At 40.5% G+C, this 17,620-nt stretch overlaps 1 protein-coding gene across 4 annotated transcripts in view; it reads right to left on the bottom strand.

Moving 5' to 3' along the window:
- Window positions 1-17,620, bottom strand: part of Spef2 (sperm flagellar 2) — a 194,810-nt gene that overhangs the window by 8,282 nt on the left and 168,908 nt on the right. For all 4 annotated transcript variants that reach the window (XR_007109151.1, XM_047556225.1, XM_047556222.1 and 1 more), the window contains 4 exons: window positions 15,560-15,666; window positions 14,699-14,881; window positions 8,878-8,970; window positions 4,292-4,471 (listed from right to left, as the gene is read on the bottom strand). Coding sequence is in view for 3 of the 4 variants with exons in the window: in XM_047556225.1 (XP_047412181.1) it covers window positions 4,292-4,471; window positions 8,878-8,970; window positions 14,699-14,881; window positions 15,560-15,666 (563 nt within the window). In the remaining variant the exon portion in view is untranslated. The remainder of the gene's footprint in view (window positions 1-4,291; window positions 4,472-8,877; window positions 8,971-14,698; window positions 14,882-15,559; window positions 15,667-17,620) is intronic.

The following is a 17,620-nucleotide window of genomic DNA, read 5'->3' as shown; positions in this document are numbered from 1 at the left end:
TCCCCATCAACCCTGCTCTGAGGGCACCGCCAGGGACATCGAATTCCTCAACAAAATGAACACTGAAATAAATTAGGGTAAGGGGTGCCAGACTTCTATACGTGAATATAGAATTTTAACAGGATTTGTTTTGAATTTATTGCAGTTGAGGTTATGGCAAATTAATTTCTCAAGCTTGACGGATTCTAAGAGCTTCAGGAATATTTCTTTGGCTACTGTAAGGTAACTCAACCACACATTTAGAAGGCAAAATAGAAAACATATTGAACATAAAGTTGGAATTTTTTTTAAATGCAGTTCTTTGAAACTTGGCTAAGAGCCGTGAACTCAGATGCATTTTGATTCTGGCAAAGAGTAAATTGTGTCTGAAGTAATTTCTTATGTATCAAAAGCCTGAGAAATGTTTCTATCCATTGGCTCTATAATTATAAATCTAGGAATTGATTCTGAATAAATATTCATGGACCCAAAGACTTTTGGATATGGATGATCATTCAGTATTACAGGAAAAATAGAAAGCCTGTGATTCCAAAAAGAGAATGGCATCACAAACCACATTTCTGTAATAGAATACTATACCACCATGAAAATTATGGTTTAGAAGAATACCTAGTAACACACACACAGAAAAACCCCACTCATGGTAGAATAAGTATGATAAAAACAACAAAGCAAAGTAATAAATACACTATGGTCCTCGTTTTCTTATGTATCGAGCCTCATTAACAAAAATAAAGGGCACAGATACATTAAAGAGTTAAAAGTGGTTACCTCTGGGTAGTGAAAAGGATGGTTTATTTTTTCCTTTGTTTTACAATTTTTGAATTGTCTACAGTAAATTTCTATTCATACACATATGCTGTGAGTGTGTGTGTGTATGCATCTTTTCTGATAATGATGATTTGCCACAGGGAAATGGATATTTTGGGATATTGTTGGTCATATGTCAGAGAATCCCTGAATTCTGATTTCTTCTTTCCTAAGAAAGGAAAAAGTATTAATTCAGGAGGGTTCCAATGTTTGTACATATTCAACTCATTTGAAGTATTAAGTGCATAGATTACAAAGTTCTTTCCAAAGAGTCATATAAGTGTCCTCCATACAAGAATCATGACATGAAATAAAATGAAGACTCTGTCCCTATGAGGGATTTTGGAAGGACTGTGGGAAGTGTGATGAAGACTGCATTTGCTTTTAACTCTGGGTGGTCACCTGGCTTTAGTTGGGTTTCCATATCCTTATATCCTTTGGTAAATCAGCATGAACTAGAGATGGACCAAGGAAGATTGACACATGGGGGGAGATTTCCATTTGCTTATGCAGAAAGCAAAAGCAGAATTTAATTGACTCTTAAAAACAGGAGGACTCTACCAGTTGGAGATTTTTTGAAACACATATATGTATTTCAACCTCTTCTCTAACTAAACAATTAAAAATGCTGCATGGCAGGAAAGTGACACTGGCTTTAGTCTCTCCACCTCAGAATCTTGGAGATCATGGCATTGGTTTCCCATCAATAATTTCCTGGGGCAACAGAATATTTAGTATAGAAAATGAACAGAGGATGTGAAGCATCTTAATGAATAGAAAATGGAAATCTTCTATTCAGAATGTAGCATGGGTGCTGTGTGAACCAGATAAAGCCAAAATAAATGAATAGTTTGTTAGGCAATACCAAAATAAAACAATGATCAAACCTGGCCTGTCTGTAATTATTTACATAATTAGGGAGGGATTTTGTTTTATAAAGGTCTAATGTAAGCATTGTGGAATAAATGAATTTTTTATCCAAAGGGTAAACATGTAAGAAGTTGACATTTTTGAGTGAAGAATCCTGAACTTATTAATGTCAGAGGATGCTTTTTAAAATTTTGCTGTTTTTGCTCTCTGGGGATCAGGACAGAATAAGTTTAGTGACCAGTGAAGGGTGGGAAAGGATGGAGTTCCAGGTCAAAATAAAGGAGCTAGTTCAGCATCCTGGAGGTCCTGAAAATTGTGCAATAAAAGGGTTTCTCCTGAAAGACAGCAATTTTGAATGTGGGTGTAGGAACAAAACCAGTAATGCCAGCTGGATGAAAAGTCAGTGTTTATGAATGAGTAATTATTAGTAGCATCAAAATCACTTAGAGACTCCCATTATTCTCTGCTCAGGGGAACAGTGGCACTGTCCAGTGCTGTGTCACACTTGGCTAACTCTCAGAAACAGGCCTCAGAGATTCCAATAAGTGCCTCCCCAGAATGGTGCCTGTACACTTTCCTGCCGTGCATTTCTCATTCAATCAGCTCAGTCTTCTATCTCAGAAGGCAGAAAATAAGGTCAGTTCTGGGAACAAAGGTAGGCAAAGCTTCAAAGCAATGAATGGAATGGATATGTATGCACTTTGAACCAAGAGCCTCAGACACTGTTTCTGAGATGCTTTTACAAAACTTGTATTGTGTGGGAGATTCAAGTTCATAATTTACTAAATTCAAATATCACAACCCCATGCCACACAGACTGCAGACAATGGACCATTTTCCCCAAATGTCACTTATTTAAAGATTCACCAGGACTAGTGCTTACTGATGAATGCATTGCTCTAGAGCTTCTTTGAAATTACCCAAGAAACCAGGGTTTTAAACATACCTGAAACACATTGAATAAAATCAGCATGAGCTACAGAGATAGACCAAGGAAGAATGAAACTTGGGAGGAGATTTCCAGTTGTTTATGCAGAAAGCAAAAGCAGAGATCTGATTGAACGTCTTGGGAGTGAATATGGATCTGCTGGAGGTGTTATTTCTGAATAGGCTCCTTATGGCCTCCCGGGATGAGGTTGCCCAGGAAACTAGAACACAGTTGGAAAGGGCTCAGAAATGGAGTGGCATAATTGGAGACGAGATGTGAGGACCAGGGGTGAACAAGAATGGGGGAGGCAGGTAGATCCTGCGTTTCAAAAGCTCCTGGGGTTCATTCCAAGTCAGGAATAGCAGGTAAGGCTGTGAGAGAGACTTGAGGTGCCTCCCTTGCCCCTTCATCATCCCCACGCCTACATTTGGTCTCTGTTGTGTAGCGCTGTTCCCGTACAGTGTCCTTGGATTTTAAAAGGGCTCTTGAGAGAAGCACTCAAGGGGAGCTGCTTCCTGGGCGGGGCACTAGCATAAATTGAATGAGTGACTCAGGGACTCAGCACCTCAGTGCTAGCTGGCCTGACTGCCACCCACGGAGGTGCTTGTCTGTTGCCGTGGCAACAGCTCTAACACAGCTTCCTTTCCTCTGATCTTTTCAGCTCAAGTCGGTTGCTTGGATCTCACTATTGCCTCTGCCTGCCTGGAGTGTGTTCCCTCCTACTCTGTGCCCTGCAGACTGGACTCCATTCCTTTCGCTCTCCCTCTCTCCCCTCCTTCAATCTTTCCCAACCCTGTTTCCCAGGAGACATTGATAGAACGTCGACTATGTGAAGCTACTTTGGAGGTCACAAGACGGGTTGGAAATTCAAGGTGGGAATAATTTAACAGCAGGATTCACTGGGTAGATAAAGTCCTGCCTGAATTACTAGGTCTCTTTACTTCCCTTTTCTGCTGTCTAGTCCAGACTTCCTAAGCATCCCAGAACAGAAACAAGCATCCCATCAGGAGGGCCTCAGCTCTGTCTCCCAAAGAACAGAAGAATCAAAAGTCACACAGATTGTAAATGGCCACCTCAGAATGTGTTACTTAGTACCCTCCCCTGAGGTTTTTCCACCTCAAAAGCAAGGCAGTGTCCATTCCTTAGAAATCTGAAGGGCCATCTGTAGTGGTACCTTGATTAGATATTAAACTTCACCAGGTGCAGGTGATACAAAGTGCCTGCAGACTTCAGGTGGCCTGGCTTTGCCCCAAAATACTACCAAGAGTCACATATGTGTGGGATGCATCTGAGACCTGAATTTACTTTACATACAGTTTCCATAGAGTATGACAAACAGGTTGGGGTTGATAGCTTCTTCATTTTCACTTCTCAGGATCAGCATTTCATGCAAAATAAACACTGTCCTTTCCAGAGCAAACTTCAATTCTAACAAGAAACTTTGAATGGATTTTGATTTTACCACAAAAGTGTTTGATAGAATTTGGGTCCCCAGTTCTTCATGCAGTTGAGAATGGCATCTTTGAAGTCCCAGCATGTGTAAAGCATTATATTAGGCACTGGGGGAAACATGGGAAAAAAACAAACAAACAAAAACCAGAACCGAGTATCTGTTTGACAGTTTAGATCTTCTGGGATCCCCCTCCAGAGCCCAGAGTTAGTCCACTTCTGAAATGTGATTACCTTTTCTGCAGCCATCATAGGAGTTTCAACCTGTGGGAAGATATGGGTCCCCACAGCCACACTGAGGGCCCTGTAGACCCCTTCCACAGTGTCTGGGTGGCACGCGAAATAGAGCAGCATCTGAGTGTAGTCAAGCTGGGGTGGGTCCTCCTCAAAGTCAGCAAACAGCCTAAAGAAAAACTGTCACACAAAAAGAATTTCAATCGACGACAAACTGGGGTACATCTGATAGTGAGCAGGTCATCAAGGCAGTGAAGTAACCCCGCAGGAGCACTGGAGTGGAGTTACCCTGCAAGGGCCGAATTAGTAATGAGTGGTATTAACTGAAGAGCATTCTCAGTAAAAAAGTTGAAAAGTAGGATTCGGAATTCTAATGACAAAGACAACTGTGTGCTAATCAATGGTATTTACATACTCGGGATAATGCAATAATCAAGGCAAGTGGAGACTATAATGTTAAGTAGAGAAAGGACAAGGCAAGAACAAGGACCCACTGTCTGTCCTCTGAATCATCCAGACAATCTGGGTCTTCAACCTAAATATGAGCCTTGTGGCCCATCCCTCCCTGTGAGGAATGGCAGGAGGGAGAGGGCATGATGCCACTCAAGTCTTTAAACTGGTTCGTCTGCTTTGAACTTGTCCCTCAACCTCCTAGCCTTCAGTGATTCCTTCCAATGTGGATTCACATCCAGGGGGACAGTATGATATGCACTGAATGTTGATTTGTTAGGTATTTTTCTTTCTGAATGACTAAGCTGACATTCATTCATCCAGTGTCTTGTGCTTTTGGCAACATGAGGAGTCAGTGTTTGGGCACCTAATATCCTCTGGGGCCAACAGAGCTGAGCCCGCAGAACTGAGCCCTGGGACACAGATTCCACACCTAGGCATCTGTGCAACCTTATTGGGGAAGCTTACTGGCTTCCTTTACCAACTCTGCTCAACTGTGTATTTAATGACCTGGAGAATCTTTTTAAAATGTGGATGCAGGTTAAGTGGAGGGTTCTAGAGCTATCTGAGGTTCTGCATGTCTAGAAAGTCCCCAGATGATTCTGATGCTGCTGGTCCTGACCCACATTTTGAGAAGTTACTAGATCTAGAGGTTATTTCCCTTTTGCTCTTCTTTGTAACCAACAACCCTTACAACTATGAGCAAATATAATTAGACATACATGAAGGTAAGTCTGGAAAATAATTTCTGAAATTTGATATTACCAATACAAATATAAATGAAATAATTTTGGTAGGAAAATGCATAAAATCTGTTATGTTACAAAGTGGAAAAGAATTTTAGAGATCAGTGGGATCTACAGGTTCTTTTATTCAGGGAGAAATTAGAAGCCAGAGAGAGATGCTCTCTTTCTACCCATGAAGCAAACAGCCATGTTGTGGAAATGGCCAGATGGTAGGATGCAGGGGCTGCTGGTTTCAGTCCTACAACTGCGTGGATCTGAATTCTGTCAACAGCCCATGTGGGAAGCCAGTCTTGGATCCAGTCTTAGAATTGTCCTTGGGTGATACTGTAACTCCAGCTAACACCTCGATTTCAGCCTTGTAGAACCCTGAGCAAAGAACCCACTTAAGCCATGCCTGGACTTTTGATTTGCAGAACTGTGAAATAATAAACAGCTATCGTTCGGACCTAATTGTGTGGTAATCGATATGCGGCATAAAAAATAACACAATGTTCCACATTCAACAAATACTGGGCATCTTCATGTGCTAGTTATGGACTTTTCCAGGTGTTTGTAATAAAATTAGTAGCAAGAAGATAAAGATCCCGACTCTTGAGGAATTGACATTTTGGGAAGGTAGGCAATAAAGAATTAATAATATAAATGGAGTAAATTTTATGGTGATTATGGAAACCTCAGGAACATAGGTCAAGGAAAGAGGTGCTATGAATGAAGAGTGGGGAGAGGAGTTAAGTGGCAGGATTGGATGAGATCTGAACGAGTGTTTGAACCAAGAACCTGGCTGCAACAAATATTAATCTGTCTAAAGAAATGGAAGATGTTATGTGGTGTCACGTGGACAGGACTGTGGAGAAGAGAGTAAGACAACTCTGGTGGATTTTATTTATGGTGAAATCGAGCATCTTTTCTCAGGGAAACACTGAGGATTTCTTGAATGCTGGGTCAGTCCCTCATGGGGCTGCAGGTGTGGAGAGCGATGTGCTGGCTGAGCCTCCGCAGACCCAGTGAAGTGCACTGTCACTGCCAGCAGACGGTGTGACTACAGCATCCGATGTCTCAGGATTCCTTTTGTGAGGCATTCTGGCCTTTTATTCAGAGATTGGGTCTCTGAGGTCATCCAAGTCCAGGGTTAATGGTAATGACCTGTCTTTAGGAGCTCAACAGGGTATGGCTCAGGAGGAGGCCCTGAGTCACAAGGCACAGACAGCAAAGCAGGGGAGCTGAGTATGGTCCTAAATTGTAGCCCAAGCCCTCTAAGACAACACAGAGGCCTGGGGAAGGGAAAGGAGTGATTCAAGTTCCCAAGTGAGATGTAGAACTGAGCAGAGTTCAGGGCTTCAACCCCCAGAATTCCTTCTCAGTGGGGACATATTCCACCCCCATTTGTTTTTTCTTATTCTGATTACAGGCATGACAAAAAAAATTGGTTTATGTTTTCTCTTTGTCCAACTTTCTTTAGCATGTCATCCATTAACCACCTTCCATGTATAATTAGTATGGTTGAGTTCTGTTTAGCCAATACTGAATGCTATGGTTTGGGTGAGTGTCCCTAGAGGTCTATATGTAAGAGCCTGGTCCCCAGGATGGTGATACAGGGAGGTGCTGTGGACTTTAAAGAGGTGGAGCCTATGGGAGGTCCTTAGGTCATTGGGGACATGACTTCCAAAGGGATTGCAAGACCCTTGTCTCTTCCTGTATTTATTCCTGGTTTGAGATGTGAACACTCATTCCCACGTATGCTCCTGTCATGTTGTACTGCCTTCACTAGAGACCTGAAGCCATGGGGTTTCCCAATCTTAGACCTGATCTTCCATAATCATGAGTGAAAATTAACCACTGTTTACTTCGTAGGAGTAGCCTGTGTCAGGAATTTTGTTAGAGTGATGAAAAGCTGACTCTCTGATAGAGGGTTTACTACATGCCCACTATTGTTCTAAGGGTATCACACTACACCACAATCCCACCAGAGAGGGATAACAAAACCCAAGGCCCTGAGAAGCTGGAATGCCATGGAGGCATCACAGCTCAGAAAGAGTGCATTCTGTGCTTTCGTCCCGTTTTAAGAGCATTGATGTGTGTATCACTGAGCATCCAGTCATTAGGTACTGGAGGAAGGATGGAGAAACACCATTGCCTTCATCTTTTCTGTCTTATGGACATTGCATACGCACATGCGCATGCGCACGCGCGTGCGCGCACACACACACACACACACACACACAAACACACACACACACCCCATCTTCAGTTCCATCAGAATACTTCTTCATCAGGCTCCATAATCCTGCTTCAGCTTCCCACTGTTTCTTTCCTCCGTGAAATTGTCTAGCAGCAGGTGAGAGCCACATCTTCCCTTTGCACCAAAATGTCCCTTCCTATTTCACTGCTGAGTGAACAACTAAAAGGCTGTGCCCTAAAGTGACATTTCTAAAAACTTCTGACTTAAACGAAAGTGCTTTTCACCTGCACAACATTCAAGCTGCCAGTGTTTCCCCAAGTGCTCAAGATCCTCATTTATCTTATTGGCAGACTCGTTCACAGAACCACAGAGAGACCATCCTCCCGAAGTCTTTAGGAGAATTAGTCTCAGCCCTCCAGTTTCACATTAGAAACAACAAATAAAATGCTATCCCTGCATCTGCCAGCCTCCTTCTTGGACTTTTTTGGTGATTCCCTGACCCCTTTCTCTTACCTGCTGTCCTGCTAGCATTAGCAGATGTGCTCAAAAAATACAAATCCAGTGGAAGGGAATTACTAAAGTAACGTTTGATTTTGTACTGCAATTTTGAACTATGGCTTCCTAGAAGTTGATCAGTTAATATATTACACAGAGTTTTTCCCATGTTTAAATCTACCCTCAACAATATATTTTTATATTTTAAAACATTTACACTGAAGTCAGAGTGAGTGACTTTCAGGGTTTAAGCTCCTGCTTTCTATTGTGGCCTTGGAGATACAGATTAATAATAATGTTATTATTGAGAATAATATTGAGGGTAGCAAGCTCTGATGGGCTCCACAGGTAACACCATATTATGTTAGACAGAACCACAGAGAAATGGAGAAAGAGCATAAGATGTTAATCCTAAAGATTTTAGAATGAAAAGGCAATTTAGAGAAAGATGGGTTGAGTAACAACTTAGCTTATTTGACAGATTTCAAATCCTGAGACTCCATGGAAATTGTCTAGAAAACAGCAGGACTTTAAGATTTTAGGCCCACCTCTAGAGCTTCTCTGCGCTGTCTTAGTATTAAAGTCTGTCTTTTGTGGATACAGCAAAGAAACTGGGGAGAAAGGGTGGAATCCAAAACAAATTTCCCAAGTGGAGGAACCTGAGGAAAATGATCAGTGCTATAATGCTGATTTTAAAACAAAATCTCAGTAATTACCTCTATAAGATGTTCCAGCCTGTTAAATGGCAGGGGTTCAAGAGGATTTTCTGGAATTTTTATGTCTTCATCTCCCGTAAACCACAGACCAGCCTACACAAAAAGTAAAAGTGAAAATCATTAGGGTATTCGGCTGAGATGTAATGGCTCTTTAAGGCTGAGATCAAACTAGTCTTGTTCCAGTCTCCAGAGCAGTGGTCTCACACACCATGGCCGGTGTGAGAGAAAATACTGAAACTTGCATTTGCATTTCTTTCTGTCTCACTCTTTTGTTGTCTTTCTTTTTGCTTACTTGATGTGTGTAACATCGGTGCTGTAGAATGCACGTGTAGTTTACAAGTGCAAGTCCACAGACTAGGGTGCGAGCTGTGGGAGCACACAGCGAAACGAGGGGTCACTGCTGGAGGTTACACTTGCACCGGCTGCGTTTTGGAGGTCTGTGTTTCCGTAACAGCAGCTCACGTTCCACATGTGCTGCTCACATCCTGTGCGTTTGCAGAGCCTTGCCTGCCGCTATACGTGCTGTTAATGTTAGAAACCTCTGTGGAATGACCAGACAAGGACTCAGATCTCCTCTTTCATGACATCGCTCTTCTTCCAGTCAGTATCTGACAAGAACCACCAGTTCCCAGGTTCTGATTTGGCGATGCCTCTGCCATCTTTCCCTTCTCTCCATTCCCACTCCTACCACTCTGGTAGACTCCATTACCTCTGCCATGGGCCGCTCAGTAGTTCAAGCTGCTTTGTTTCCAGTCTCTCTCTCATTTGTTTCAGCATTTACTCATAATGTTTTCCTCAAAACATTAATGTTGTCCTGTTTTTCTCTGCTCAGAACCCTTTTCTATTCTCATTCTTTTGGTCACACTATCCTTCCTACCTTACGTGACTTCTATCCTTCCTCCTTTCCTCCCAGGAAAGGCTGCACATCTTTCCAGACCTGGCTCAGATCATGCTTGCTCAGAGGGTTCCTCCTTGAGCTCTCTGAACAATTTGACTTGCTTATGCCCCACGCTTGGCACTTAGTTCATCCCTCTGGGAGTAGTCATTCATGTTGCTATTGAACAAGCATAACATGGTTGTATTCCAAGAAAATGTCTTGCCAATTTAATTTTTATATCTGGTAAGCATTTCATTTATGTAACTGTCTTGTTCTCAGTTCTTGCTCCCTGTCTTCCAGAGTGACAACCTGTCCTCAACACTGCCTACTGTCAAGAGCCACTGGATGGCTTAACCTGACTCAGGCCTATGTTCGTTCCCTCCCTCCCTCCCTCCCTCCCCTTCCTTCCTTCCTTCCTTCCTTCCTTCCTTCCTTCCTTCCTTCCAAGAACAACTGTGTTTTAAGAGATAAGATGGTATTGGTGACCTATAGAGGTGAGAACTGGATTTTCTTTTCCTTTTGGAACAAAGGAGATGCTGGCTCTGTGGAAGCCTGTGAGGGAGCAGAGCCAGAAAATGCTTAATGTCCAGTGTGGGCTCAAGCTTTAAATGTAAGATGCTTCTGCACCAACCAGGTGGAAATCCTTGCCCAGTGACTGATCTGTGGAAGCTAAGGACCACTGTTATGGGAGAATGGAGAGATGAGGAACACAGGTGAGACTAATGCTTCTGGATATGATGGAATCATAAAGGACAGAATCACCTTTCTGCCTTAAACAAGAAAAATGGACTACATATTTGAAATGAGATATTTTAGGTCTCAGGCAATGGATAACACAGGAGTTATTCTAGAAAGAAGGAAGGCAAATGAGTGTCCAGCCTACGCTGCCAGGAGGAGCATCTGGGGCCCTAGGCCTTCCTGAATTCAGATGACAGGTTTTAGGTTGAGGGAGGTCAAGGTGGCTAGAATTCACAGGGCAGAGTCTGGAGCCGCACACAGACTGAGAGAGCTCTGGAGATGTGCGAAAGAGTCTTATGTGCATGTGTGACGTGAGAATATAAGAAATTGGAGAAAGAACCACTGCAAAGTAGTAAGCTCAATAATTCCCGAGACACACAGGGCTGGGATTAGTTCACGTTACCACCAGCCAAAGGGATTAGTTCACGTTACCACCAGCCAAAGTAGAAAGTCCTAATACACAGGGCATTGGGTAGAGCCCCCAGCAGATACTGCCTACTGTGAAGGCTACTCTGGACCCACCTCCACAATTCTTGTTGTGACCTTGAAAGGATGAAACTGATTCCAAGTAACACTACTGCATGTACTACAGTAATGATATACAACAAAGTTGGGTACTCAACAATATAAAATCTATAGCACCTTGCATCCAGTATAAAATTACTAGGCATATAAAAGACAGAAAGTATTACCCATAGCCAGGAAAAACACCAAAAGAGAAATGAGACCAGATATCAGAATAACAGACAAGGATGTTAAAACAACAATTCTAAATATAGAACAGTTATGTAGAAAAGTTATTGTAGGTATATTTTAGGAGGTAAAGAAAAATACAGATATAATTAAAACATCAAAAAAAAACGTGACCTTCTAAAGACAAAAAATACAATATATGAGAAGAAAAATATGCTAGACTTTATTAACAGCAGACTTGACTCTGCAGAAGAAAATATCAGTGAACTTGAAGACACAGCAATAGAAAATGAATACAAAATAAATCACAGAGAGAAAAAAGACTAAAAATAATCAAGCATCAGCGACCTTGTGGAACAATACTAGATAGTCTAACAAACACATATGTGAGTGGCTTTAAGAATTGGGAATGGGGTGGGAAAATATTTGAAAAAATGGTCCTAAAAATAATTTCAAATTTGATAAAAATCACAAACCCACAGATTCAAGAAGCTCAATGAACCCCAAGTACAAGGGACATGAAGAAAACTGTAGGAAGAAACATTAATTAAATTGACAAAAACCAGCGATCAAGAGGAAATATGAAAAGAAGTTATGGGGGCAAAAAGAAGCAGAGGTAAGGTTCCCTATTCTTCTCTTCATTTCTCAACCAACTATCTGTTCCATGTTTAATTGTTTCAATGCGCAGCATTTCCCCATGGTTCCTAAACCCAGGATTCTTTATTTTAGTCTTCTAAAGCATATGATAGTTTGCAAATTAGAAGTTCATTTCAAAGTGCTTTACATACAAAAGGGCTCTATCAGAAAGAATCATAACAACCTGAAATGTTAAATGTGAACTTATATTGTAAGGGGTTTAAATTTACAATCAAGGTTCAGTTAACTGCATCCTGCCTTACTGAATTATTAGGTGATTTCTCTGTAAAATATGGAAATATTCTTTGTACCCTCTCATCAAAACCTGGCCAAAAATTTTTAGTTCTTTTTTTTTTTTTTTTTCCTCACTTTTCCTTAAAGAAGGAGTGCTATTTGGATCCTGGAACACTGACTCGTAAGCAGATAACAACATGTGTTCTCACAGGTAGATGATTTGCATTTCAAAATCAGAGTTCCACTACACATTTACACAGTGGAGGCAAGAGTGTGAGGCTCAGCAGGCCAGGAACAAAGGGCAAACAGGCCTGTTTTTCCAATTTAGAAGTTGGAGAAATCATCCACTCCTACACCACTGTTGTGAGCTTGCAATTTGTCAAAAGAAAAGAGAGATAGCAAATAAAAAACACAGTCAACAGCCATTTTCTCCCAGAAAAGTTCATTTCAGTGAAGTAGTTACACTATTTTACTGTTTCCATGTGGCATTGTCACCAGATTTTATAAAATTTTGCCCTAGAAACTGTTTTGATTCTTTTCATGAAACCACATTTTTTTCTTCTCTCTCTCCCTGTGAGTTGGTGAGTGTTGGAAAGTCAAACAGGAATGTCAACTGGGCCTCTCCAAATGGCATTGGTGTCCTGGGTCTTCTAAGGAGTAGAAACTAAGAGGGGAAGGGGAGAGGGCAGAGCTCAGAAATCAGCTCTTCTCGAAACACAGGTGGTGTTCAAGTGCATATTTCTGAGTTTCTACTAGAGGCAACATCCAACTTTCTCTAAGAAATTCACACCTTTGGTAGAGGAGCTTTCTGGTTTTGGCTCAGTACTTTGGTAAAAATCGCCAACACCCTTTTTTCTTTTCATGTTTGTACAAAAGGATGTTCAAATTGATATCCTGTGTTAATTGACACATTGCTGTAAATAATGAAGGTTTTCATGAGTGCCCATTGTTTAAGATCTTAAGCCATCTAAAGTTTTGCTTTGCTGTTTTCATCTTCAAACAAAATCATCCTAACAAATATTAAGTCTTGGGCAATGACAATGACAAATATATCAGAGTTCAATCAGCCAAACACCTGTCTTGCTCCACCTTGAATAACCTCCTCAGGATTCAAGTGTTATTAACTCTGGCTTAACTGTTTGCACATGGAGACCTCAGGGACATCTTAAAAAAAAAAAAAAAAAAAAAAAAAAAAAAAAAAAAAAAAAAAAAAAAAAAAAATCATGTCATCAGTTAATTGAGAAGAGAAGAAAAGAAGAAAGGGACGAGATATTTTAATGGCAAAGCACCTGAGAGTTACAGGCCCCTGGAGACTATGAACCTGTCTCAGAATTAGCACCTTATGAACATTTCCTTCTTTAGTTGTGGACCAGTAACATGAAATGATGAGCAAGGGATGAATCCAATCTGTAGAGGCAAAGTTAGTAACTCAGGTCCCTACCAATTATGGAATTTCACTTTCCTTTTTTAAACTTTTCAAAACTAAGTCAAATTTTCATACACCTAATTTAAAAACTAGAACGTCTATTTCTCTGTCTTCCTAAAGACTTACTCATTTACCAACCTCTGCGGTCTGGTTTCTCTACTTTTTATTCCACCAGCATTACCTTGGTGGAGGTCACCAGTTGCATTCTACTTGCCAAGACTAATGGGAACGTGGGCACTGGGAATATATATTGCTTTCCTTGGGTGATCTTGAAGCCAGAAGTAAAGACAGGCAGTTAGTGTAAAGTAGGTTATTGGCTCTAATTGAGAAAAGGGAGTCCTATCTGAGTCTGGGAAATTGGAAAGTGGCCCTGGGAGATTGGAATGCTCATGTCTTCAGAGCCCTTTGATACCACCTCTCCCCAAAAAGTTGTTAATGAAGCAACTACTGAGCAGACAGAGAGCTACTAATCAATGCCCCCTGGGCTGCCACTTCCTTCCTGCTTAGCACTCCACATTGGTCCTTCCAGCCCACCTGCTCACCCCTGGCTACCCCACTGGCATCTCCCAGTCACTATACAGGATGGGGGGAAATGAACAAGACAAGGGAGAAGATTGCCAGAGAGCAAAGGAAATTTTAGATTTTTAAAATGGAGAGGACTTCCTCATACCACGAATTCCGCCTTTCGGTCCCCTTCTTCCACCTGGGAGAAGTCTGTTCTATTATCCTTTAATAAAGCTTCTTACTTTCTACTCTACACTTGCCTAGATGTGCTTCTCTGGTGTTATACTTCAACATGTGAGGAAGCAGAACTCGTCACTGATATCTGGTGGTAACAATCATTCATCCGTAACTTCATCAACCACCTACAGAGGAGTGACTTGCAATCCCTTCTGGTCCTGCCATTTTGGATTGGCTATTTCTGCCTACATATCCCACAGACATTTTATACTCAGTTTGTCAAATATACTCTCACCATGGCTTCTTTCTGAACCCTTAGTTCTTTAGCAAGTTCTGAATTTTTTAGATGCATTCCCTGGAGATGGAAGCCATACTTCTACCTGGGGCTTTGACTGGCTGGCTGCCTGTGCTGCCTAGACATGGACTGTCAAGGAGTAAAACACTGGCCTGAGACCTGTGATGTGACATCACTGAATATGACACTTCTTAGGTCAAAAGTATTGTGGTATTCCCAGTCTACCAGGTCTGGTAGCAACCTGCATGTACTGCTCGAAAGTGATGGTGCCAGTCTGTGCCTCATCTACAGCCTTGAATCTCTGCAGGGTCTCAAGGAGTTCCTCTTCCAGGGGGATGGGCCAAGGCATCGCTGTCACCAACAGGAATTTCCGCCAGTCCACGAACTCTGAGTTTACTACCAATAAAGATGTTAACTCCTGCAACTGAAAGAAAACAGGAAATGTCATTGGGATATTTCTATGACTCTTACGTTGAAGCTCTACCCGCTGGGCTTCCAGAGTTAAGATTCAGATAAAAGAAGCAGAACAGAGCCAGTTTTGACTTCAGTTCTTTTTTGTTTTACAAACAAATCTCCACCAGGCAGTACCTAGAAAGCGTTTCATTTTTTTGCTTCCTTGACATTCATGGTTTTTGTTTACTGTTCCACAGCTGCTTTACATATGGGACTCCAGTTAACTTTTTACCATGCACACAGGTGGGGTAAAAGTTATAGCTGTGCCTGGGCAAGGACTCTGCCCACATGGGTAAAACCTTTAACTGTTTTGTTTTCTGAGACATTCTTAGAGAACAGATTATGATGAAAACTAGGACTGAAGAATCATTTATTATGACTAGTTAGGGTCATGGCATCTGGTAATTATAGAAGCTCCCTGATTGAACCTTACTGATTGTTAGATCATTAACATTCTTCAAATACTGAGTATGTATATGCTATCTGTCTTGGTTTCAACTCCATTCATCTGTTCATTCATTCAGATTTCATTGATTGCCTATTAAATGCCAGATGCTGTGTAAGTGCAGGTTATTTTGGAATTCTTGACACATTGATTAAGTAAGAATAATATGAAAAACTTTGAAGAATGAACAAAATGGAAGCTTACTTCGGGTTGGGTGAGATGCATCCATGCACTTGGGAAGTTGTTTGTTCCAAGGTTCAGGGTCACCACATCAAGCAGAATGTCAGTAAATGCCTTATTTCCTATTATGCCTAAAACACAATGAAAAATATTTTGTCTCTTATATGATAAGGATTTTTTTTTTTTGGCTAAGGTAGAAAAATTAATGGGAATTCATATAATCATTTTTTTCTTTTCCTTTCCTTCCTTCCTTCCTTCCTTCCTTCCTTCCTTCCTTCCTTCCTTCCTTCCTTTCTTCCTTTCCTCCCTCCCTCCCTCCTCTCTTCTCTCTCTTTCTTTCTTTCTTTCTATCTTTCTTTCTCACTAGGGATTTAACCCAGGTACTCTTTATCACTGAACTACCTCCCCAGAACTTCTTGTATTTTATTTTGAGACAGGGTCACCAAATTGCTTAGGGCATCTCTAAGTTACTGAGGTTGGCCTTGAAGTTCAGATCCTCCTGTCTCAGCCTCCCAAGCCTCTGGAATTACAGGCATGTGCTACCAAACCTGGCTACATAATCAATTTTTAAATACTATTCATCACTGTAATCTTTAGAGAAATAGAAGACTGTTTGAAAACATAATTTATAATAACAATTTCCCTGATATTCTTCCATTATTGTTTCCTGAGTGAAAATGTCTTTTCTGGTCTATTAATAATTAATTCCAAATTGAGCAAAGTACTAAAACTATGTACGTTTTGGTTTGTAGTCTTCTTTGATCTTTCTGCTCAGAATAGGTAGGATTTTTTTTTTTTAATTACTCTAAGTTTTTCTAAATGCAGTAGGGCACAAGAGTGAAATATTTTGGCAAATATGAGATAAAGGTGTTTCAAATGCATACAGATCACCACTATAATTAAGGTAACACATTTATCTTCATCTTGCTCTTCAGCTCAGAATTTGCTTATTTGCTTTTGTAAATGCAGGGAGATTTGAATTGTTACATAACTAGATTGAAAGTTCCAATTTAATAATCTAATTTGTTTGATATTTTCAAGTATTTCACAAACTATCACCAAAATTTCAAATGCTTTGCTCTTATACACTGATCTACTTCATCTTATCTAAAAGAGATGTCTAACTTTGTGTTTCTAATTTTAAACTGCATGCACATGCTTAAAAAAGAAATAGGAAAACAAATGTATCTGCTTTAAGAAAAAGTCTCCTAATCCATGCAGCAGAGGTACCTTCTAGACCCAAGAGAGGCTCCTAACATGTATCCAGGTATTTTTATGTCCCATGTCAACAGATAGTCTTCGTTCAGGAATAAAATGGAGTGAAACAGGAGTAGAGTCCCAAAGTTTCTTTTTTATACCTATGTTTTTAGCATTTTTAAAAGTCCACATGAATTTTATCATTTCCTCTGATCACTGGGGAAATGCAATAATCCCTTTAAAATGTCAGTGGTTCAAGTCAAATACAAAATTTCAAAATTGCAAGGTAATATTCTGGGTAGCAAGAGTGGAACCTTTATTTCTTTGATATAGTCGACCATCCAGAGGTTGTTCAGAAATAGATTCTGTATTCTTTGTGATCACACCTGAGTATTCAATTTCATAGAGTTGAGGACATATTCCTAGGTAGTAGAATTTTCAGTGAAGTTTTCTATGATACCACATTGGTTTTCATGTTAGAAATAAATTTGTTGTGTGTCTCAAGAAGAAAATGTAAATAAAATCTATTGAAATCATAAAGAAAGCCAAAGTATTAAAAAGTCTTGCAAGTGTGCAATACATTTCCACTGTCTCTAAAGGCTGTGACTGGAAACAGTGTTGTTAGACAACACTTTCATATTACATAGGAATTATTTATTTGGGGATCTTGGTGTGAAATGTGAAAATTATTTTAATATTTGACCTAGTTACTCAATTGGGTGAGGCATGTAGTGATATGATTTTCATACTTAATACAATAACAGATGCATTTACAAATATTGTTCATAAATTTAAAAAGAATGACTCTTTCAATTTGGCCATCTGTTAGTTGCCTAATGCTATTTTCATTTAGAATTATCCAGGAAAAATACTTAACTATGTACCAGG

This window comes from Sciurus carolinensis, chromosome 6 (assembly GCF_902686445.1).
Source record: "Sciurus carolinensis chromosome 6, mSciCar1.2, whole genome shotgun sequence".
In the NCBI taxonomy this organism is placed as follows: Eukaryota; Metazoa; Chordata; class Mammalia; order Rodentia; family Sciuridae; genus Sciurus; species Sciurus carolinensis.
This window is presented reverse-complemented; position numbering and strand designations above follow the sequence as displayed.